We start from the raw sequence: 25,468 nt of genomic DNA, 5'->3' as shown, positions 1-25,468 counted from the left end.
CTGTGTGAACAAGAAAGGGGCCCGGTTAGGAAACATCAAACTGATCAGGAAGTAGAACTTTTAATAGATTAGTACTTCAGGCGACAAACATAATAAATAAATAGATGGAGATCGAATTCATAGGTACATGTGAGGAAGATATTTTATTTCAAATGGAGGTTGTAAAAAAATCTTGTCTGTGTTAGGATCAGGTTTCTTGTGTCATTGCATAAAGACTGTAAAGTGTTGCTCTTCCAGAAACTCCCTCAGTAGGGCCACACTTATTGGATCAGATGTTTTTTACTTTCGTTTTCCAGTTTATACGTCACACCTCGAAACTATTTAAAACCCCAGCACCTGCCTGGTAGAAGACAAAGAAGCTGAAAGCACAGAACTGTCCTCAACCACATCTAACTGGTAAGTTTAAAAGCTTCTCTTACTTTCTAACATAGATTAATGAGAATAATTAAACCCTTTATGCTCCCCTTGTAAAATGCTTCTGTTTAGCAGCTTCCTAAGACTGAGCACAGGATGGCAGAGTTTGAACTACGTTCCTACCAGAAGGAAGTGGTTGAAAGGGCACTGAAGGGAGAAAATGTTATCATTTGGCTTCCAACTGGAGGTGGAAAGACCCGAGCTGCTGTGTATGTAGCCAGGAAGCATTTGGAGACCACAGCAAATGCTAAAGTGATGGTGCTGGTCAACAAGGTACTGAAGCAATGAAAAGAGAAAAAGAAAAACACAAGTCATGTATGTATCTATTTAAACATTTCTTTTGGGGTTACTTACTATTCTAATCCCCTCATAATTACAGGTTCATCTTGTGGACCAACATTACACCAAAGAGTTTAATCCTTACCTGGGAAATGGTTATAGACTCATGAAAGTCAGTGGTGACAGCCAGGAGAAGGATTTCTTCGGGATCGTGGTGCAGGACAATGACGTGATCATCTGCACAGCCCAGATCCTGTACAATGCTCTGATCAACAAGGAGGAAGCGAAACATGTAGAGCTCTCAGGTCTGTGAAGATGAACAGGAAACTTCATCCTACTGCTTATAGTGCTGAAGAAACCTAACCACATGCTCCATTTATGTTTGCACTCAGATATCACTCTACTGATAATCGACGAATGCCATCACACCCACAAGGAGTCAGTCTACAACAAAATAATGAGATGCTACGTGGAGAAAAAGCTGAAAGGACAACGACAGATTCCACAGATCCTGGGTCTCACTGCATCACCTGGAACAGGAGGTGCAAAGGACCTGGAAGATGCTGTGGATCATGTGCTGGAGGTCAGATGAACTAAAATTCAGGATTTTACCTCTTTTATCATCAATAACTTCCACTGACACACTCTTTTTCCTCTCCATTTTTCAGATCTGTGCCAACTTAGACTCAGCTATTGTCTCAACTAAAAACTACACACCTGAGCTGGAGGAGAAGGTGCCTCGGCCTCAAAAGACCTTTGACATTGTGGAGAAGAGAGCATCAGTAAGCACATTTTGTGATATGTAACAGATAAACAGTATTTAGTATTTGGCTAATTTAGGAAGTTAGGTCACACAGAGGTGCAGTATCTGCTACACAAGGCCCTTTTAATGGATGATATTCCACACCACGCAGAATGGCATATCACACATGCACACACATGAACAGGCACTACGTTTTTCCATCTTCACAAAGACTTTACATTGACTCCAATTCATTTGTAATTCATTTCTATTCAAATCATGGCCCTAAGCACAAGGTTAGATTTAGGACACCTTGGTGCTAAACTGAAATCAGCACTTCTTTTCCTGGTGACTGGACTTTGGGCCCTAGAAGGCACACTCCATGCACACAAATTTATATTTGTTTGAAAAATGGGCCTTAATATGTATCAAATACAATGACACACACAAAGGCAGGTTGTGTTGACCTAAGATGCACCTGTTTTCTTCAAGGACCCATTTGGAGACCATATCAAGTGGATGATGCAGCAGATCCATGAATTCATGAACCTTCCTTCTGACGTGAGGCTTAGAGAATGTGGCACACAAGAATATGAGGCAGATGTTATGATTCTGGAGCAACGAGGTAAAACTATTGACTTGAGTTTAATTGTTTCATTGTTTTTTAGAATGATAAAAAGCAATTTGATCCTTGAAGAGGGCATCCCATTTCATTAATTATACTAATACATGTGTATCTTTCTGGATCAGGAGTTAGAGAGGACAACAGACTCTTGGCACAATGTGCACTCCATCTTAAACAGTATAATGACGCTCTACTCATTAATGACACACTGCGAATGATGGATGCATATTGCTCTTTGGAGGAATTCTACAACACAAAATTCAATACGGCCATTGATGGAACAGATTACTTCCTGGTGGGACTTTTTCAAGGTGGGAATTCTGAGCTTGTTTTGTTCCTTTCTATGCTCCTTTCTATTCTAAAACAAAAAAAAAACATATCTGTCTTATGTTATTTATTTTACAGAGAATCAGGTAGAGCTGAAGAAGTTTGCTACAGACCCCCGCTATGAGAACCCAAAAATGGCAAAACTTGAGAGCACTCTCCTTGGCCAGTTCGGTCCAGATGTCCAGTCTAGGGGCATTCTGTTTTCCAGAACTCGCAGGAGCACCCACTGCCTCCTCGACTGGGTGCGGAAAAAAAGAACATTGCAGAATGCAGGGATAAAGGCTGCCATCCTTACAGGAGCTGGTAATGGCATCACTTATATGACACAGGTGTGTCCATGAAAGATTCAATCAAACAAAAAGCTTTTCCCTCTCTTTAGCAACTTTCCAACAATGGATTTAGTTTTTTTTTTTTTTTTACGTATTTTATGCTTTTTTTGTAGAATGAGCAGGCAGACACAATCCGCAACTTCCGAAATGGTGCACTGAACCTCCTGATCTCCACCAGTGTGGCTGAGGAAGGCCTCGACATCCCTGAATGCAACCTAGTGGTACGATATGGACTCCTTACGAATGAGATTGCACAGCAGCAGGCCAGTGGACGTGCCCGAGCAAGGGACAGCCAGTATTCAGTGGTGGCCCAAAAAGACGGACGGGAGATCCGCAGAGAGCGCATCAACGAATACTTGGAAGAGCTGACTGGAAAAGCCATTGCTAGGGTTCAGAGTATGAATGAGCATGCATTCCGCAGAAAGGTGAGGATGAAACAAGTTTCTTTTTTTTTTGCTACATTATTCTTTGCTGCTTACAATTTCTGTTTTTTTTCTTCTAAATTTTTAGATCAATGAAATTCAAACAGAGGCCGTTATTAAGAATAAAGTTTTACAAGATCGTAAAACGGAGAAGAACAACCGATATGCTGCTTCTCGCATCAGGTTCTTGTGCCGAAACTGTTTTGCACAAGTGGCATCTGGGAGTGACTTTAAACTTCTTGAAAATGCGCACTTTGTCAACGTAAATCCTGACTTTAAGTGAGTTCACCTCTTCCCAAAGATGCATTGTCGAAAGTAAAACCTACTGAAACATCCTTCATGTCCTAAATGTTGCTTCTGTGTTTTCTTAGAAATCACTACAAACGGGGTGGAAAGGTGGTGCTCGAGAAACGTTTTGAGGACTGGGAGCCTGGATGCACCGTCAGCTGTAATAATGGCAATTGTAACAAGGTACAGATGGCGCTTTGCTGAATAATACAGATCATCATTAGAGCTGATGGTGGTTATTTTGGATTCTGAGGCTTACTTGAGTTTTCATCTACAGGATTGGGGATTTGAAATGAAATACAAGGAGGTAGCCATACTTCCAAATGTCGCCATCAAGAACTTTGCCTTGGAGACACCTGACGGACGGGTCACAGTTAAAAAGTGGAAGGATGTTCCTTTTATGGTTGAGGAGTTTTCATTTGAACAGTATTGCAATGACAACTTCCCAGACTTGTTTGATTAAGACATAGATAAGCTCAGTGCGTTTCTCTTTTTGTTTTCACTGCACATTTAGAGAGATATGGTAAACATTTGTTGTACTGTCAGAGGTGCTTGAAAATAAGCACATCTTAAAAAAAAAAAAAAAAAAAATCACTCCACGTATGTTAAGTCATATTAGTGCTGGCGGGCCAGTGAGATTGAAGCTTAAAAACCCATTGCTCATCGATCATGCTTGAAATTAGCAAGACGACTTTGTTTATGCCCAGGGTCTTCCCTGTGCTGCATGTATGATATGCTTTTCCTCAGCTTCATTGAAAGTCAAGGGAGAAAACGAACGTTGTGTTGCATGAGCTTTGCTGAACATTTTATATCCACACAGGACTTTACATGAATTCTCTTTCAGACACTTTAGTAGAAGAAATATTTAGAATTGTGAAAGAATAAATTTGAATGCTTTATATTTCTTCACTCATGTATATACATTTTAAACTAATTCAAAGCTGAAATAAAATGTTTTAAATTTTCTTTGAAGCTATTCTTTGATTTTCCACTAGGTGGCAGTGTCGATTAATCCAAGTTGTTTCCAAACTACAAGTGGTGGATCACAGATTCAGAGAGCCTTCAGCTGCAGAAATGATTTTTAATCCAAACATATGCTATAACAAACCATAAAAAAGAGGAATGATCACAATCCTTCTAGTATTTTCTGAAGAGAGACACTGAATGTCTCCCTAAGACACAGTACACAAAAGTAGTCAGTTCAGTTTGAAGAAAATTAACTTATTCATATTTCAGTCTTGTGTGAAATTAAACCACTATTGACCCTTTTAAAAATTCTCATTGTTTGGTTCAAATTGGGAAGTTGTGGTTAATATTAATAGCTTAAAATAAAAGCAAAGATTCAACTATCAAACGTTAGTCCAGAAGACATGCTAAACAGATCCATCTTTGACCTATGAAATATCTTTGAGCATTTCTCCGCGCAGGGACATAAATGGGTCGGCCCTGCAGTATCAAATCTGCCCTAATCCTTTCGAATCTGTCCGAGGGCTGAAATCAGAGCTGCTTTCATGGACATAATCACAATAAAAACAGGCTGTTCCGCTGTCACTCCTGACTTAGATGTTGGTGAGCAGAGGGAAGCCATGCAGGATGATTTTCTCTGATCAAGCTCAAGCTTTTACAATCAGCGCTTATTGCTTCCTTTTTTTTCTCCCCTCAACTCAACGCCCTATGCATCCAAATTGCAATTAGCTGCCTTGTGAAATTAAAGCAGCTTGGAGTACATGAGAAACAGATGACAGTCTCTCTCTGTAGCTACGTGAGACTGGTTGAGTGTGTTTGTGCTACAAACACAATAGAGTCTACTCTCTGGAATCCAGGATGCACACATGAAGACACACCTCTATGTGCAAAAGCAGGCCAGAATGTTTTTCAATGTCATCACAGAAAGCCTGTGAATAGAAAATATGCAGTTTCATCCATCTGATGGCTCAAGCTAGAAAATAGCATAGTAGCTATCGTTGTGTTATGATTATGTGATGTGTAATTGGACGTTCTTGCTGGAGAAAATTTAATTGGATAATTGGTGATTAGAGTTTTGGACTGAAAAATGTGGAGCATGTTGCCTTGTTCTTTGAGCAGGGCCATGGCCAGTCAATTTTCAATCTCAGAAATTGCAAAAATATTTCAAACAGCAATTTTAAATTATAAATTACAAATAGTATGTGTTTATAAATGATTCTGTTGACAACATTTGCTCCATGTTTAGAATCATCTTATATTACAGATATGATTGTACCTTTTGTTTTCATCAGAACACATAGCTCTGTCTGCTGGTCTATAGGTGATTCCTAAATGGTTCTAGAGTTGAATGGGAAGCAGATATTTCAGGGCTTTAGTTTTCTTCTTGATTTTAACATAATCTACCCTTGTATTAATTTAAGAAATCCCAACGTGTGAGACATATTTTTGTTTTTGAAAGTCATTAAGATAGTTTTTTTCATTTAAAATTGTTATAACAATATAATTTCAAATCTCACATGTATGGTTTCAGTGGAGCCCTATGTTGTTGTTGTTTTTTTGTTGTTGTTGGCTTCGGTCTGTTTGTGGTTGCAGACAGAAGTCACACCTGCTGGGTCATCTGTCAAATTTGTCTCACAAAAGAAACACTCCTGCTGGCTACAGTTTAGAGCACATTGTTGTATTTTTGTTTGTTGCTGTTTTCAATTTTGTCACACACTCCATGGTCCTGGACACAGACAGCTGCACTCTGCCCAGCTTCCCTCTGTGAGGTTGTCGACCTTCTTGTAGAAGTAAAACGACTTCAGCCATTGGTTTTCTCATGATAGCAGACAAGGATGAGGTTATCTTCAGACATGCAATTGTCTGGGACACCTGTATTGTTGTTCTGTTTGTTGGCACGTTTGTTGTTCCGGCTATGTTTTTTTTATTTTAAAGACTAGAGAAGTACCTGATCACCCTGTGAGAATTCCATCTGCAGATCAGCTATGTGTGGAGTCTTTGAGTTGGAGAGAATTATACTATCATCTTTTAAATCTTTTGTGAGACTGTTGGTAATGCACTTAGAAAACCACTGATTTTATTTTTATTTATCTTTACACAACACTATTAAGTAATAATTAAATTAATGCTTTAATTTGCATCCATATAATTAAAATCCGACATCTTAAAACGTGTTTATTTTGTTTCATTTTGTAGTAAAATAAACGAGGATCTAGCTCTCTGAAGTGGCCTGTAAGTCGGTGTGGGTCAAGAGAGAACCAGCCCATTTCATGCTTCATTATAGAGAAGGTAAACTCACACTTTGTGCTCTAACATGTGCACAAAGTGATTCATGATTAGTTTTTCTCTGCTTTATATGAGGCAGACTTGCCTTCCTAATTATTCTTTACTTCAGAAGGAATCTCCTGTAGCTTTTTTGTCTCTCTAACTGCCAACCAGCTATTTAAATCCATTGTAAGATTGTTCAATTTCCAAGTGTTTCTCCAGTCAGTTTACTTTGAATTGATATATTTAGATCAAAGCACAACTACTGCTCTGTCCTCTTGCTGGTTATTAATCCATAGTCAGTAATTAACTCAGTCAGCCTGCTGAAGATTATTGTAAGCTCAGAAATCAGACAAATAGTTCTTATTTGTTATGTTGGTGAAGATACTTATGTTATTTAAAAAGGAAAAATAAACAGAAATGTTCTGCGGTAAATTTGTCCCCAGTCATCAGCATTTGGTCCCAATGAAATCTGTTTAAAATGTGTGGGGAAAAAAGGTCAGATTTTTGAGAGCCACTGCCTTATAGTAAAGCATAAATCGATTATAGGAAGTTGTTTTAAGTCATAGCTTGTCAAAGTGGACAAAACATCTTCTGCGTGGTTTTGAATTTTGGTATGTTATGTAAAGAACATAACATACCACACCCCCTTCTTTTTCAGAGTCCCTCAGAATTTCTATGTTTTTGCACTAAAAGTGAAAACATTGAAACTCCAAAAGAAAGAAATGGTTGAGGGTTGAAATGAACAGCTTACCCAACTCATTCCTGGTGATACGGGGTATAGTCCATCCAGAAAGTTGTCTGTCTCCCAATGTTCATAGAAAACGTCCAAAGATAGGAAGCCAGGAGGCATCAAGGTGATGGACTTTCTGCCCTCATTTCTGAGTCCAATCACCTTGGTAAGTCCTTTTTAATTGCTTGCTTGCATCAAAGTTTGTTTTCCAAGTAATTGGAAACCAAAAAATTGAATGAAAATGGATCACATAAAAAAATTATAGAATTAAAGATTTTTGTTTAGTAAAAGCCTTATTATTTTTATCTCCTGTTGACTTTTCTTGATGGATTTAAAACCAAAATTGAGCGCCAGTGCAGTCAGTGACTTATGCTATACTGAGTACGCTGTTCTAGTCACCGAGGGTCATTATAAAGAACTAGTTGTGGTTACATGCAGTGTAATGTTTGGTTTATCAATAAAAATAATAGCTCTTTTATGAAACATTTAACTGCTTTTTAGGGAAAAAAAACTTTGATAGAACTAAAAACTAGCCAAACTGAGTTTAAAAAATATAATAAAATTATCCATACTTATACTGACACACAGTTTTGTTTCTACCAATATTGTCTTCCATTCATTTTGATAACTGTATTCCTACTTTTTCTATTGATAACCTTAACTAGAATCAAATCCCCACCTTAACTTTTAACCTGACCCTAAATCAAAGGGGTACACCATAATAGGACTGCGTTTTGGTACCAATAAGGCCTGTTAGACTTCAGAAGACTAGTAAATGAAAATGGTTCTAAAGAGGATCAATAAACAAGTACACACACAACATAGTGAGAATTGTGAAATAAAAACATGACAGCTAAGACAGAGAAGAATGAAAGTAAATGAGACTGTATCAACGGGCGGGGAAATGCAATCTATCATACAAGTGTCAAAACTCAGAACAGAGCCTTAAAAACCCCAAAGAAACAAAAACAACACTGTTCTGATAACATAGACTGGTGAAAACCATTTTTCTTAGAGTACCAGTGTAGCCATGGAGCATAAAAAGATTTATGCTGGTCAGAAAAAAGTATTGATCTGCCCCGCTCATCCGAGACAGATATGTGGTAGAAGATACTACAGAAGAATGGTCTACATACCTTTGATTTTCTTTTCTGTCTCATTTCCAGGAGAGAGAATGATGGCAAAAGTTGAAATATACTATATTTTAGTAAATCTTTAGTGAATATAGAGAAGCAAAAGATAATTGAGTGTAAAAAATATATTAAAATGTAGTATAATTTTTTTAAATATTTTTTATAATAAAAATGATGAATTTGCTGGTGCAGATACATCAGCAAATACACAATTTCTGCAATTGTTCCTTTGGAAAATCATTCTTTTATTTATTATATTGGACGTGGCCTTTGCATCACATTTTCAAAAACAATTTTTAATAGCTTGTGTGAAGTTTGAATTGCATCGATGTAATTTCTTGAAAGTTACATTGATAAGAATGAAAGCTATGATTCCACTATTGCTTGCAACTTCATAATTATAAAATTAAAATGTAAAGTTCTAATTGACTGAGCTGCACTGTATTTTAAAGGTGGTTATATTTGAAAGAAATTACCTTACTTTGTACTGTCCAGTCCTATTTTACATTACTTTTTTAGCATTCTAAATAATCACACAAAGCAGAGAACTGCCCTGCATTGTTCCAAAATTTTAACCTGTTAATATTTATCAGGATATTGGATTGTTTTTTTTTCTCATGTAATCCCTCTTCCAAAAAAGAAAATAGAAAAAAAAAAAAAAAGCACTTTGCTTTATTTAGAAACCATTATCTCATTGATTGCTTGTCTGTGGGTCTGAGTGATCATTTTATTACACTGTAATTTCAGCTTTAAAAAAGTGAGACTCCTACTTTGAAGAGTACCGTATTTGTTTGCAGTTTATGCCTGTGAAACATCTTCATCATTACTTTAATTTAATGGAAATCCTTTGATGGATACTTTTTCTGAATCAACTTCGTTTGGAAAATAAACACACCTTTATTTTCAAAAACATATATAAGACTTTTGTTTGCTTGTTGTTTGTTTTTACAAAGATAAATCTTTGGGATGTACAGACCATTAGTGATCTGGATTCTTTTTTTTAGTTGAATCTTGTGGCTTAGAAATGAAAAAAGCAAAAAAAAAACATAAGAAACTTAAAAAATACATTAAAATATCTACGTAAGAAGAATAAATCTTCTTCCTTTCTGTATCTCGAGCAATAAATTAACATCCTTATCACAGAGATTATCACCAATGACCAAAACAACCCCAGAGAGAACACCTCACAATTGGATTGTGCCATTTATCACAAAGCTGAACCTTTTTTGTAATAGAGGTAGTAAATTAACTGCTGGTGAGTTCGGGCAGATCCAATTAAGATGAGGTCCAAGTCTCTACCACACCTCTCAATTTCATGCAAGCACCTGCTCTGTAAGCAAAATTGCAACAACAGTTCTTCACCTCAACCTCAGCCTCTTTAATTGCATTAGTTTTCTTATAGTAGTAACCTGCGAGTGGTGGTAACATCTCGCAGAAAAAGCCCAGGATTACATATTGTGTCACTTTGACTGTTGTCATGAAAAGTAACCATATACTATTCATAAACATTTTATTAGCAGAGAAGCCATGTTTTCATGTTGAATACATTTCATTCTGCTACCACACCCCCTTCTTTTTCAGAGTCCCTCAGAATTTCTATTTCTGTCTTTGGTTCTCCCATCTCTCCACAAATGTACAAATGATAGGTTTTGTGTAGAATGAGAAAAGGGTGCCTTACTTCACCAGATGGAGAATGGCAGAACATCTGACTCCTGCCAGGCAGAGGAAACAAAGCAGCCTCATTTCTGCAAAGTGTGTTCTTTCTCTTCCTCTTCCCTGGCCGGCTTTCTTTGTCTACCCCTCAATCTCCCTTCAGCTCTTGTAATTATTTTTTTAAAAAAGCTTGTCAATCTTTTCTTTGAATAGCTAATGGTCTATCTATCCTCATCTGTCCCAACAGTAAAGCCAATTAATTTGATCAAGCTATTTGAAAGTTATTTTCAGGCACAGCAGGAGCGCAATGTTAGACAGACAGTGCTGACAGAATGTATCTATTGTTAAAAAAACAGCAATACTAAGAAAACCAAAAGAAGTGAGTCTGACTGGATCCAGCTGTAATTTTATACCTTCAGGATTATTCTATTATCTTGTTGTGAGCATCATTTCCCTGTTATTTTGTTATTCTGACTGTACAAAAAGAAAATAAATAAACGTGGGCTTACTTTCACCATCATATTCAGTATAGATCAGTGTAAGTGTTCATACATGTGTTGCAAATACAAAATATATGCAACATATGTATGTTCAGTGTCCATTACAAGTCTGAACTCTCTCAGCCAGCTCTTCACAAAGAGTAGCTCTGCATACAGTATCAGAAATAGATCAGCCACCTTTTCCCCATTAGTTTCCATTAAATTGTCAGAAATTAATTCACTGATCCACATAACCAGGACACACATGGGACCCTAGGATTTATTTTAGATTGGATAGCTATCTTGTACAAGAAAGGAAAGACACTAGAGGCAACTACTGTTTCCACAAAGGGCCATAATGGTTTGGATTTTTGTTTTCTCCCTTAATAAACACCTTTATTTAATAACTGCATTTTGTATCAAAATAAGATCTCCCTGGTCAAGAACAAAAAATTCTCATGCAACATCAAGAAGAAGGAAGAAAATAAAGTTGGGAAATACCCAGGGCTCAAAACACCTGAATGGTGCCACTGATCATCAGTGAATAAATAACTAGCTACAGGAACAACCTCTAAGATCTCTGCCCAGAAGATCAGTTGCATCAACTCCTCCGTCAGAGCAACAGAAATTGAAGTTGAACAACTCAGGTAGGTTTTCCATTACTGTTTTGTCAAGTTATATCTGGAAGTCTCACAGGATCTTAGCATAGCCCGTTGTTTGACTTAGAGGTCTCCTCTGCCTTCCAGGTTTGTATTCTGCACAGATGTTACTGTTTAAAAATAGTATATGTATGTGTGGGTTATTTAGTGCCTTTCCACGGTTCATTTTGAGGTCCTCACAGCATACTTTCTGAATTTTGAAGCCCACATTAGAGAACTCGCAGAATATGGAAACTCCAAGATGATACTGTACTGTCTAAATAAAACAGGATGAGTCTGTTAAAATGATTTTTCTTCCGTTTTTTGCTGAAGTGAGCTATCAGATGGCTCATGCAGGCCTTAGATGGAGCACTCCCTTGTCTTGCAGAGCTGCAGGAAATTGAAAAGCGGAGATCTTGAGATTGTTAGTGAAAGGAGGAGCGGAGGTGGAGGACAGGGGTGACATGGAACCCATCAGGGCTTGCTGGGACATTGAGCATGGAAATGAATGAGCCTTGCTTCATTCAAAAGGGTGGGGGATTTGTACTCAGGATGTTGAGAGCACAGGAACAAGAGGAGTTTTAAAAAAAATCAATAGAAAAAGGTGACCACATTTGTTATGTGTTTGCTAAAAATCAGTTTCAAGATTTCTGCAGCATGTTTTCAAGTTGACACATTCTATCACACTTGCATCCGAGGTTCTGTTCTAGTTCAGAGAAAACTGTGAACTACACAGAGCTCTCTCTCTCAGCCCTAAAAGAGCATTTGTTACTTTATAGTTAAGAGTAAAATTTTTATGGAAACAAAATTGGATTTGCTTTTTCCTTGTGCCTTGAGGAACATAAATCCTTTTATTTTTTTATCATTGAATGTGCTGTTTCATGTTTGTAAAAGGATGCACTTTCCCATGTTATTCTTCCCTGTGCAGATGAATTATAATGTAGCATGAACATCCTGTTGTAGGTTGGAAACTACAAAGTAGTTTTAGGCAAGGTTAACAAGTCAATTTCTGCTCTTTTGTTAGACCTGGAAAACAGAATTAGCATTTTTCAGTTGCGCTGTTGCATACTTTGTGAATATATTAGAATATTCCGGCACTACTTCAAATCTTGCTAAAGTGCTTCTTTTAAGAAGAAAATCTATGAGATATTTTATCTCTTCTGTCCTTGGTTTTAAAGTAGCTCCTCCAGAGAGTCATTCAGATTTTCAGATAATTATTATATCATATTTTAATTTGGATAGTTCTGCCTATCCGTGTTTATTCCTGCCTTTGATCTCCACCTTCAAATCAAGCTGTATTAAATGTACTTTGGAAATGGAAAATCAAAACTATATTAATTGCAAAAATTAAGACATGACTTTATCATAAAAAAGCAGTACTTTTTATTGTTCTATTGTTGTCCTTTTATATCTAGGATCTCCCTCTCCCCCACTTTATAACTTTTTTCTTTAGAAATTGTAAATTTTCTCCAGGGTAAAAGTTAGAATGCAAAATACATTGTTCATTATGAATATACAAAACCTGTACAACAAAGCTATTTATTAAGACTGCTTTTGTGGACTAGAAAAGTAGACAAGCCACCTAAATACTGACTGTTTTGGGTCACTTTTATGTCACTTAATGCTCCTCAAGTTCAGCACATTTTGTTCCTGGATTGCACCTAAGAGAATGATCAGTAATAGCCTAACTGCCTCAATGAAACAGCAGGATCTAGAAATCTACACACGTTAAATATTTTGATACATCTTACTATATCATGTTTTTGTTTTCATTCATTCATGTTTTTAAAGTGTGCTCTACATTTAGATAGTTCTGCAAAATGTAAAAATTACTCCTGAAAGTCTCACACCCCATGACGAAGAGGGGTGAAGTGTTTTATGGTGCACCCTGGAGTAAAACACAAAAGACAGGGTGCTTATTTAAAAACTCCTGTTGTGTTTATACTTTCAAATACTGCAGAAAATTCATTTCCAAATATAAATTCCTCTGAAAACAAGCATGTTTTGATAAGAGAACAGTGTTCATAATTTTGCTCCTCACTATAGCATTTTAGTAAATCTTGTCCTGTTTAGAGCTAAATCTTTTTTTTTTCTTCATTTTTGTTGGGCCCAACAATTCATGAAACTGTTTTATATTACAAAAAAATACATATATTTTCAGTGATGAAATCTTTGTTTTCCAGCCAAACATTTTGCTTTCTGATAGAAAAATAAAAAATCACATTTAACTATTTCATGGATAGATTTGACAATGCTGAGCTATTGTTTACATCACACAACTGATATTAATAAATATATAAAAATACCTAGTTTTTCCTCTGGGGTTCAATATGAATGTTTCAAAAACTATACTGGTCTTAGGTTTGTTTACATTTTGTGACTGTGAGGACCCAAATCGCTGTTGAAAATAATAGATGTTCTAAAAGATCATTAACTTCTGATTCGGAGTAGATTTTGGATTTTTAATTTTAGTGAGTTATTGATATGAAATAATGCATATCCTACTGTCGAAAGCCCTTTGAACAGTCATTAAAAAGTCTTTGAGTTTGAATAATATCTCCAGAAATACATTGTAATCCTAAATCCACTTTGATGGAGCTCATGCAAAATTATGAGGGGCCTCTGAAAGAAACATGGAGTGGGTGAATCAGTTTTTCCGTATGTGGAGAGGACACCTGCAGCACTCACTAGTCATACTCCCCCAGAAGCGTGTTCAGGTTTTAGAAGAGGAGGTGGGACATGTTATGTGGGCTTGTAATGTGTAACGCGGCAGGTCAGACGCAGGAAAGTGGGTTTGCTCTGGCGGGAAATGGCTATTTACGTAGCTGAAAATGGAGTGCCCCTCTCTGACATTTTCATAGCCCTGCAGGCAGGAGTAACCTTCATTGGAAAACAGAACGATTAAAGAAATGAGAGGTGGAGATGGAAAGGGACGGGCAGAGTGAGAGATGGGGCAGAAATCATGGGAAGTGATTGCATGGGAAAGTGAGAGTGGTTGGAAATGGAATTTGGAAGACGGCGGAAGGGAAATAATGAAAGGCAGAAAATAAACAATAAGTATTTCAAGGTCAAAAAAAATGTTGAAAGAAAAACTAAGGGATTAACAAAATAAATGGAGCAAAAAGGTTAGTGGTGGACAAGGTTAGTAAAATACTAAAAAAAAATATCCAGAGGAATACAAATCACCAAATGGAATAATTTTTTGAAGTGCTAGTTTTACAAAGTTTTGGGCTTGTTGGGGATCTTTATTATCATTATAATTATTATAATGATAACAAATGTTATTATTATTATTATTATTATTTTGTATTATTATTATTTTATTTTGAGTTTTCATTTCTCTTTTGAGGTACTATTTCACAGTCAATCTCATGCCAAATCAGCCAACCACAGGAAAAAATTACTTTAGAGTTCCACTACAAATATGGTTTGTTTTTGCGTTTATGTTCCAGTTCTGCTGTTTAAGAATGTCAAGAAACAAAACCTGAAAGTTTGCAGAAAAACGGCAAAATGTGCTTATCAACCTTAATGACCATGCAAAAAAAAATTATTCCCCAGCTGCCACTGACCACTAATGACATTGCATACCATGAGATTATAATTATTTCAAGTTTTATTTGTACAATTTTATGTAAATTTATTGTCTATAAACATATGATCGTAATCAAATGCAACCACTTATGAAGTAAAGAGTTAATTATTACTTTGGGGTGCAGCAAATATTTTAAAGATGTTCTAAAATGAAACCAATCTATGATTTAAATATAAATATAACTTTTATTGACTTCTTTCAGATTGAAAGCGCCACATATTGGTGCTTTTTGAAATGGCAAAAATAATTAGAAAGCTGCATTTACAAAGTTAGCAAAGTGTGTTGAAGTTCAGTGTCGTCTTAGAGAGAAAAATTGAGGGATATGTCAAGATTCTTTTAATCTCTATCTGGGTAGATTTAATCATGTTCACAGACACCTAAGTTCTGTTTGCTCTGGGAGTTGATGGGTTTTACTGTTGACTTGCAGGATGAAGGTCTGGAGTTAAAATCCTTGACTGGAGTCTTTCTGGTGTTTGCATGCTCTCATGTGGCTGGTTCTATCTGGCTCCATCAACTTTCTCTGTCCAAAAACATGACTGGTGGACTCATCAACTAAATTCGAAGCTTGCTTTTTCATTTGCACCACGATAGTATATTTTTTCTTAAAATTAGGTCAAGCTAAACAATAAGTCAAATTTATATTTCACAAAGCCAACAGTCAAGAAAATCACACAAGTTTGTTGTTTGTTGACAGAATGAATTCTTGAAAGAAAGGCATCTTGGGGTTTAATGTCACACGACTGTTATAACATTTGGAAAACCGCATTTGAGCCAATGTAAAACACATGGTGAACAGACAATATTCTTGTGATTGCTGTAGCACCTGTTGAAATGAGCACATTTTGGAAAATTATATATCTATTCTGAACCAAATCTATGTGACCGTGTAGCCAAAGGAGATTTGATTATATTATCAGATGAAGCAAATAGACCCTGATTATGTCCAACTTCATTTCCTTCAAACTACTCTGGCAGAACCATAAGGAGTGCTGGAATATTATTTTTCTCTAGTGCATACTTTTTTTTTTTTGACAGAATAACAATGTCACCATAATGAGAAACTCAGTAAGGCTGTTCACCTTATCTATGAATTTTCTTTCTGATGCATCAGCGGGACTATAATTATGTGAAGGTGCAAGTTCATGAGCTTGCCTTTCATATTTAAATATAAAAAGATCTGCTGATATGAGTAAGAATTGGGCAACTGTGCTATGAGTTAAGCCTTTATTAGTTTAATTTATTCCCTGCATAATATTTGAGAATCATTTGGAGTGCTTTCCATTCTGTCTAAGCAAATAATCATTTTATCATATTTGGACTTTTGTTGCCTAATTTAGGCCTGATCTTAAGTGCAACAGCTATAGATTTTATTAAGAAGCACCTTTTTATGAAAATCAAAAACTCAAGAGTGATAATTAAGAACCAGTAGGTTTACATTTAATTTAGGCGAGAAAAACAAAGTTTTAGATTCATTTATTTGTTTTCTGTACTACAAATGCAGGCTTTATCTTCAGCTTTATTAAATTGCATTTCATATTTAAATGTAATATTTATTATTCATCAACCTTTATTATCTCAATCTGTTTTCGTCATAGCAAAATTTGAGCTCCTTCATACTGACAGTGGTCCAACTCAGAAGTATGCCACTCCAGTGAAAAAAGATGTGAGAACAGATACCGTCTCCACTTATTAATATGTATAGCTTTTGCTTCGGTGGGCTCCCTGTGGAATAAGAATCTGATAGAGTGTGTTGGGAAGAGCTGGGAGGCTTTGCTCCTCAGTCGTGGCCGTGCGTCTCTCATGGGAAAAAAAAAAACGCTCTGAAAGTCACCGCCACCACCGGAGGTTAATTGCCACATTGTAAATCACTCAAGACAGTTTGGGAGCTGCTAGCATGCGACTACAGTTAAAGGATACGGCAAACGGCTGCTGTTGACGGCTGAGCTTGTCATTTGCCAACACATTATTAATGTGTCTTCCTTTTTCTCATAGTGCAAATGAAATGAAATAATTGAAATACAAATATTGAGTCCTTTGAGTCATTTTAATCACAATGAGACCTCATTTTGATAACAAACAGTTCATTGTGCGCTTGCGAATCCAATCAAGGCCCATTTTGATCAAGCTTCAAAGATTTAATCAGTGGTCCCTGTGGCACCTGAGGGAGGAACAGACAAAGGGAGATTTATGACAATTTAATTGTAATGCTTGAGAAACCAAAACAAAAATGTTGCTAATACATGTGAGTAGGATATCCACTTGCTGGTAATTGTTAGTAATCAGTGACCTTTCACCTGTCATTATGAGTATGAGTTTCCTGCAGATACGCAACGATCTGTGAGTTTTTTGGCAGTATTTTTAATTGTGGCATTAACTTTGCTCAGATATAATGCTGTATTGAAAAATACACATCTAATAAATATAAATTAAATATAAAACAATGCATTTTACTCTGCCTTGTTGTTTCTGACATTCTCATACCAGCAAATGCTTCGCTCTCTAAATAAGGGGAAATCTCCTCCATTGGCGCTTCATCGTCATATTAACTTGTGGGATCTAACCTTGCTGATTGTTAAGACATGTACCAGTGCCTCGGGTTAGTGTTACCCTTTCAGCTGTTCTGTATCAGTCAATTAACTCACCAGGTATCAGCCCAGTAATCACACAGGAAATGTTCCTTAGTTTCATTAAGGAAACTGGGGATGATGTCAGATCATCCTGCTCCGCATGGCTGCAGTGGGGTGATTTCCCTCTCTGGCAGTTTTTCCAGTGCCTCTGGCTTTGCCAACCTTATCTTCCTCAATTATTTTTAAGTTCACATATATCAACTGTGAATTAGATAAGAGTTTTTCTTTTTTGCTCATACATTCAAATAGGTTACAGAACTTGTGCATATGACTGCAAACAGTAACCAAACTTGGCACCGAGCTATCACTGATTTAGCAGTTCTGGATTTATTTTACCTTCCAGTATGATCATATTTATCATGTTTTCCAATTCCACATCTATCCATTTCTATCTTGGGCATTGATTCTGTTTGCTAACCATCAGTCAAATCCAAATCTGTCCTGCTGCTGACATCTTGAAAATGAACAGATTGAAGACAGACTTCCAAAGTCTGACTGACAGTGTCTTTGAAGTAAACTTTACCCATTTTCTCTTCAAAAGGGTCAGTGTATGTAAGACATTTTGGTTGCAATTAATTTCTTTCTTCCTATATTTCAACATGCTTTTGTCAAATTACAAATAATTTTATATCTCTTCCCTGAGCATAATGATATGTAATGTTATGTCAAATTATCACTTGAGATCAGCAAAAGTAATTTAGATTTACAACAGTTTTACATTTGCTTTATTCAGATGGAGAGGTAATTGTTTGCAATTCAAACTGTCTAATAATTACACAAAGCTGTAGTGTACTGTCATTACTTTATTTAAGAATACGATGTCATTTGAATGTGGACTTTTTAAGTGGTAGCCAAACCGTTTCTGTCCTTCAAAGAAATTGATTGAGCAAAGAACTCTGTGTATTCTGAATACAAATTTTCTGAATGAAATAGTATGGTTGTGTCTTTCTCAGAAGCCTTTCTTTTGTTTTTCCTTTTATACATTTATACTTTGACTGAAGTTAATCAACAGCCTGAAGAGTTTTCATTTCTTCTATTACCCTCATATTGTCTTGCTCATTGTCCATTAAGGGCTGGCTTTTTAAGATGGGCTTTAAAGTTCACTTTGGATGAACACATCTTACCACCTTTGTTGCTGGGGAAACCATGGGCAAATTGTTGAGAGCAGCCTGAGTGGGAGTTTGAGAGGCTACAGAGACATGTCAAGTTTTAAGGACATTATTCTACAGTTACAAAGAATTTCAGTCTTTTATCCACATTTAAGTAAAATGTATAAAGTATTCTTGGAAGCAAATACAGAGATAACAAACAAAGGTCAGATCACAGTCATTACAGAATTACTGACTGAATTATCCTCTTTTCATTTTGGTATTGCTGTACAGGTCATTAAACAGTCAGACAAGAAGATTCTCATTTCTTTTTATGGTGGAAGAAAAAAATGAGATAGGCCCACAGCTAAAACACAAACAAATAAATGACAGTGAAAAAATAAATAAATACAATGAAACAATAACCAACAGACACATGTCAATTTTCTGTGGCATCTTGCCACAATTTAAGGATATTACTATTATTGTTATTATTTATTTATTTATTTATTTATTTATTTATTTATTTTCTTTTCTTTTTCTTTTTTTTTTTTTTTGAAGAGCCAAATTAAACTCTGGGAATCTGTAAAGCGTTGTTGCTCACTGGTAATATCAGCCGGTCAGTTTGTCAGAGTAAAATGCGTCTTGAAAAGAGCAAGTACATCTAGTTTCACATTTCAAAATAAAACTCACCATGAAATCAGAAGAGAAAAACTAATGGTTCGATGCATAAATCTATGTTGCATTAATCATTTGCTATGTAGAGATGTGGCTGTGATGCCTCACACTTAATCGTTCAAATATTGTGGTTAAACTCAGACCCCGGGCTCAGATGGGGATTTTATTGTGAAAAGGCTTCTGCCATCACACAGTTTTGCACTGTGTTTAACTTAGCAACGCCGCTTCCCCGGACAGGTTTGCTCTGTGCGTTGGCAGCCAGTCTTTATCCATCTGTTTCATCCCTGGACGCGCACTGTGGAGCTCGGAAACGGATCGGAGCCGGTGAGCCAAAGCGCTTTTTTCTGACAGCTGTAGATGCAGTGGTATGTTGTCTGTGCTAAAAGTTTTGATTTGGGCGAAATGGGTTTTGGTCCAGAATGTTTCAGGCGCACCTATTGCTGTGCTGACAGTGGAAACAACGATACCTGTTCTTTGGAAAGTTTTAATTTCATAACCGAAAGAAGAAGAGTGCTCATGGTTTGGTCTAACTTTTGGAGCTGGCGCGTCATTGCGCATACATGCATGTTAAGCTGGACGAGTTTTATTTTATTTTTTGACGCTTGTTGCTGTTAATTAACATTCACTCACATCTCAAATAGACTAAGTATCAGGGATAAATAAGCTGCGAAATTAGAATATTAATATAATCTTTCATTGAATGGAGATGTTTCAGATTTGCGTAAGGTTAGACTTAAATGATCCATTAAAACTGAAATTATAGTTAAAAATTATTATTATCTAAGTTTGCGTGTGCATATGTGTGTGAATATACAACGCATATTCATTCAAAGTCCTTTGATATCTTTGATATAATTTTTGTTGTTGTTTTCACACTCTATTAATTAATTTCATATTATCTTATGTATAATTACTTTTAATCTCCAGGGACATTGTCACTGCAACATAAAGGATTAACACTCAATTTAGCCTCTTGTATTTTTAGAGTGAAATCATTGTGGTTTGTTCTTTAGCTACTCAGTCATGAGTTTAAACGTAATGTGTAGCCTAATCAAACTAAAGACTACTACATTTTTAGTTTGATCTGGATTGGTTTTCAGAGCTCTTCTGCTGTTGTTCCAAATAAGAGGTCCAGTAATTCAAGTGAAAACAAACTGCAGCTATTATTTTTGAGATACTGAAATAGTGCTGCATCTTGGATGTTTTAAATGTGCCTGTAACTCCTGCTGAATGACATTTTGTTGAATGTGTCTGCCTGTCCTGCTGTTGCGACAAAGTGTGCAATGTTTTCTTTGACTTATTTGTATCTGCTTTTTATTTAGATCTTTCTTTTTTATTGTTGAAAAATACGTTTTGACACTTTGGCCTTTCTTTCAAGAAAACAAACTACAACACACTACTACAACCAATTTAGTATATTTTTAGTTTATAGTACAATAATTACATATATGTTGACATGCATAACAATCTCAGCATGGCAATTTCACTTAAGAAAAGCTTAGTCTTTTGTTGGCTCTTACTTAAGCCACATTTCATAGGGCAAACCACAATATCATGGTGTACACAAATTAGAGGGGACTGTTACAATTAAAAAAATAAAGCCTTTATTTCATTTGACTTTTTCTGTTGGATAGTATTTTTGTGGGCATGCCAGGGATGAATCCATCTCTGGATCCAATCCAGGAATGCATTCAGTCCCAGCAACAACAGCGTCACGTCTTATGAAAACTGAAAATATTGTTAGTGTTTTCTTATTTTTTTTCAATCAATTGGCCAATTTAAATTTTCTCAAAGTTTATGACATCTTATTATTCCAAGAGGCAATTAGGTTTACATCTTAAAATAGGAAAAGGTACATAAACACATTGACATTTTAAAATTCCATTTGTGGCGGACTTGCTTCTGTGCTTTGGATTATTGTCCTACATAACAAAAATGTGTTGTTGATGGCCATGTGGGCTGAAAATACCACATCAGAAGACTGTAGGTGACTGATTCTGTCACAGGAGCAATTGATCTGACTTGCCAGTCACATCACCAACTGAGTGTATTTGGAGTTTTTAAGGAGAATAACAGACTGAGTGGAAGTTTCCATGTCCTCTATTGTTGTGTTGTCTTTGTATCATGTACAGTTTGCATCAGGCTACTTTTTTCACTCTGAGATTGCCCAGCTACACGACAACCCCATTGACTAGAGATACTAAACAACCTGGTCAGTGGAAAGTTGAGCCAAGTCGAGGCCTGCTGCTAAGGATCAAGAGGAAAAAGGCCGGTTTGTAACCTTTACGTCTGGTGTAGTGGGATGGAAAACTTCCAAAATCTTCCTCTTTAGTCTTTTCAGTTCAAAGAATATTTTTCCAAAGATCCTGGAGATCATAAAGATATTTTCAGGCATATAGATTGGACTTTTGTGTTCTTTTTGGTCAGCAGGGATGTTTGCCTTGGAACTCTCCAATGGATGCCATTTTTGTCCTGGTCTGTTCGTTGAATCATTACCACAGATCTTTACAGCATAAAGTAAACTCCATAGTTATTTAGATATTGTTCCGAGCTCTTTTGTGACCTAAAGTATTTGGCAGACCAGATCAGCATTTCCTGGATAGGTTTACCACTGTTTCATGTCTTCTTTATTTTAATCTGTGAGGAAATATGCCAAGAATTGTACACATTTAGTTTGCAAACTTGTGATTGAACAAATAGTACACTTTTTTAATTAAATGTATTTTTTTTTCTTAATGGATGATTCAAATCAGCTTGAAACATACAGTAGTCATTAAAATTCTTCTTCCAGCCAAGGATGAAACTGCAGGCTTTCATACTATCGCACCTCCAGCTCTTTGTTTCCACCTTCCAATAAAACTCCTTCTTGATAAAACTCTACAAATATATAAAAAAATAAATAAATAAATAAGTGAAAGAGTCATATTGGCTTAATATTTATATTAAGTCATTTCTGACCTTACAACTCCTGTTTAAAGTTAAAATCTTTCAAAATGAGATTTTATTCCTCCTCCACCTTTAAAGTTAATTTGTGAATTAGCTTAAAGTGCTGCATGTTGCAGAATGTAATGTTTTTGTTGTATGTTTGCTACTTTTAGACCACCATGTCTTATCACTGTAGTTGTGCTTCTTGATTTTACATGAGATTCCAGAGGCATTAGATGTTTCAGCTCAGTCTTTGAAAGTAGCCCCACCTCATCCATGAGGACAGTTGTTCATCTGGGAGGCTTGTTTGAGAAACACATAGTGTCCAGTAAGAGGTCATGTGACATTAATTTATGTTCTATGAGAAACAATGCAGAGGATGTAAGAATTAAAACAGTTGAATGACATTAGATCAGAAGTTATTGAAAAGATGAGGAGAAAAGTCTGGAATAATGAATGCCCAGCCTTTCTAGCTGGAGGTGGATTGTTTCTAATCCATCTAACTGCAGCAAATTGTTTTTATAATGTTTGTTATGGAATTTCTTTCCCCACTGTTTATTTTTTCCTTTGCCCTTTTTCTCAAATGCTGATGCTGCTCACTTTGTAATTTCGGTTTGGATTTCCACTTTGCTGTCTTCTGGTGTTTTGGATTGACCTTCTTCTTTCCCCCTTTCTTGCTGCTATTATCTGAACAATCATTACCTGCTGGGGAAAGCTAACCCCCCTCATCACACTGAGAAAAGCACGCAGCAAGAGCCGGAAGGCCCAGAAAAATTGAATGTATACACTTTTGGAGGTTTATTGACCTGTCCGATCTCGCCTTTTCTGTATTCCTGCTACACTTGATTCAGTAGGATGCTGGAACTACAGAGAAAAGCCCAATAACATTCAGTTAAATTCTCTGAAAAGATCTGTGGTAAGATTGTGACATACTTTCTGGTTGCTGCTCTCTGCCATGCCAAAGCAAATAAATAGTTGATTTCTTTTTAACTGAAGGAGAGCTTGGCATCGGTGGACGGCACTATTCCGTCATTGCAAAGCAGAGCATTACTGTTGTATTTAACACTCTCATGACATGGACAAAACTAACAAAAGATAGTAGTATATTGTGCTTTTCATGCCTCAAACATCCTGAATTAGGTATACTGGTCTCTGAAATATTTTCTTGCTGTATCATTCATCAATGTTTCACATGCCGAAACTTACTTTCTGAAAACAGCAAAAACAAAAAAGAAAACATCAATATTTTGAGAGTCGCTGTGGATGATGATGCTATGGGAAGGAATGATCTCTGGTAACAGTCCAGCTTGCAACAAATCTGAAATATAGGAATTTCACAGGAATGCTGAAGGAAAGTAGATCAAAACAATTTAAATTTGACCCATCCTTTCAGGTATTGTTGATGATGTTGGAGGACCACTGTAACAATACTTTTTTAACAAACAACACAACAAAAAGTCACTCGCGATATGCATTTTTTCACAAAGTAACTCTGAGAATCTAACAAGTTGATAACTGGCTGGTTAGACAGGCCATCTTCTCACATAACACGTAACAGACATGCAACTGTCTATTACAGTATGCTAATGACAATCGTAGTTAATGTGCCATTAGTTTCAATGCAGTGACTTTCCACATTTTCAAATTGTTCTTGTGCAAAACAGAATTGTGAAAGAGTGAGCAGTTGTGTTCCTAAACAAGTAATTGAGAATATAAAACTGCTGAGATAGTCTGATGAACTATTTTAGTAGGTTGGAAATGTTTTAGAACCTGGGTATGTCTTGATACCAGTAAATGCTCAATGCCGGTTGCTTCAAGCTGTGCTTTGACCAAGCTGGTATCATAGACTAGTACAAGATGTACAGGACTTTGGATGACAGGTGCAATCAAAGTGTGACTTCTATAATAAAAGGCACAAAATGTTGCCCTTCAAGACGGATCAGTCCGGTGATTCCGTTCCTGCGCCCCTCGGCTGTCGGTTGGCCTGCGGTGGTTGTTGCCCTGCGTGAGGCCGGGGGTGGCAGACTTGGCAAGGGGTCAAAGATTCTGACAGCTGCACAGAGCCCATCTCAGGGCAAGCAGGCTTTTCTTTCTCCACAACCCCCCGCCTGGTTGACTGGCAGTACGGACTGGAGGTGATGGAGAAGACTTGGCGGAGGGCCGCCTGCGTCTCAGTCAGGCAGCTGGAGAATCAGAGAGACCTGGTTTCATAGCCACATCATCGCCTCCTCTTTAAGCCCTGAGCCAAAATGAGAACAGAGCAGGCAGCGAAATGTTAAAAAAAAAAAAATTGGGCGAGTATGTGTTTGCACCTACAATAACATCAGGAGGTAAATTACATCAGTACATTTCAACCATTATTCAATCTAATTTTAATTTGTTATGAAATGATTTTCCTCATTAACATAAGGCAGCAGAAGGCAGCCTAACTGCACCATGCATACACAGTTTCACACGCACTTGTAATGACTCACACTAGCACCAGTGTTGCAACGGTACATTCACTAACACAAACACACGCGTGTAAACAACGGTGCATTTATGGCTACAAGCAGCCGGTAAATGACGCTACTCTGAGGCTGAACACTGGCTTAGTGTTTCCAGCCAGGTATACCTTCTCAAGCCTGCCACGTAAAAACAACAAAAACTAAATAGACTGCTTGTTTGGATTCAGTTGAATTCCTCAGGAAGGGTAGTGGCCGAATTACTTGATCAAAAGCATGCTTTTAGAGACAGCTTCCCAGAGTACACATATCTGTGTTTTGAAATGATATTTTTTTCATTTAAATGTTTCCTGTGAGCTCTACTTTCACACCTGGTGACTGCCAAAGGCCTCCATTGGATGTTGTGTAGGTTACTCACCTTGCAAAAGTGTGTAACAGCCATCATAGCAACAGACATGAGAGTGTTACTCACTTACTTACTGTGTGTCAAAAATTGATTAGACGTGAGATGACTAGTTCTCAGACTGATAGTGTGAATGTGTCAGTCCAGTTCCTGTCATCTTCCTGGCTTTCCACTGTTTGAGTTACAGAAATGATATTCAGATTAGATTATCCCCTTAAATTAATAATAAAACTAATAATCACAGAGGATATTATATCAAATAGCTGTCCTTTTAGAGCTAGATATGCTCCAACTGCCCTCTTAAATGTGTTTAATCCCCCATAAGTCATTCAGAAAAAGTGCATTGCTTATAAAAGCATTGCTTAAAATGTTAGAAGTGCTTCTTGGAGAATGCTTCACATATTGCACTGAAACATCT

The 25,468-nt window shown here is 36.7% G+C and overlaps 2 protein-coding genes across 3 annotated transcripts in view; both read left to right on the top strand.

Annotated features, from left to right (window-relative positions):
- The first annotated feature begins 310 nt into the window (after positions 1-310).
- dhx58 (DEXH (Asp-Glu-X-His) box polypeptide 58) lies at positions 311-4,392 on the top strand. 2 transcript variants are annotated; one of them, XM_055051978.1, is made up of 12 exons: positions 311-396; positions 490-687; positions 794-998; positions 1,086-1,276; positions 1,362-1,475; positions 1,928-2,060; positions 2,186-2,371; positions 2,466-2,716; positions 2,830-3,141; positions 3,227-3,417; positions 3,510-3,609; positions 3,704-4,392. In XM_055051978.1, the coding sequence occupies exons 2-12, from the start codon at positions 511-513 to the stop codon at positions 3,887-3,889; spliced, it is 2,046 nt and encodes a 681-aa protein (XP_054907953.1). In that variant the 5' UTR covers positions 311-396; positions 490-510; the 3' UTR covers positions 3,890-4,392. The 2 variants fall into 2 exon arrangements, with proteins under 2 accessions (XP_054907953.1, XP_054907952.1); XM_055051977.1 differs by having other exon boundaries at positions 487-687.
- A 15,160-nt stretch (positions 4,393-19,552) lies between these two features.
- znf385c (zinc finger protein 385C) overlaps positions 19,553-25,468 on the top strand; it is a 123,648-nt gene continuing 117,732 nt past the window's right edge. The window contains exon 1 of the mRNA XM_055052201.1: positions 19,553-19,602. The gene's annotated coding sequence lies outside the window, so the exon portion shown is untranslated. The remainder of the gene's footprint in view (positions 19,603-25,468) is intronic.

This window comes from Poeciliopsis prolifica, unplaced genomic scaffold (genome assembly GCF_027474105.1).
Source record: "Poeciliopsis prolifica strain line A6 unplaced genomic scaffold, Auburn_PproV2 SCAFFOLD034, whole genome shotgun sequence".
Taxonomy (NCBI): Eukaryota; Metazoa; Chordata; class Actinopteri; order Cyprinodontiformes; family Poeciliidae; genus Poeciliopsis; species Poeciliopsis prolifica.
This window is presented reverse-complemented; position numbering and strand designations above follow the sequence as displayed.

What these genes read in the sequence shown, in the direction of transcription:
- dhx58 (XM_055051978.1), top strand. Translation starts at nt 511, where the DNA reads ATGGCAGAGTTTGAACTACGTTCCTACCAGAAGGAAGTGGTTGAAAGG. An exon ending in CTGTGGATCATGTGCTGGAG is followed by an intron (nt 1,277 to 1,361) that starts GTCAGATGAACT and finishes TCCATTTTTCAG; the next exon opens with ATCTGTGCCAACTTAGACTC. An exon ending in CCTGGTGGGACTTTTTCAAG is followed by an intron (nt 2,372 to 2,465) that starts GTGGGAATTCTG and finishes TTTATTTTACAG; the next exon opens with AGAATCAGGTAGAGCTGAAG.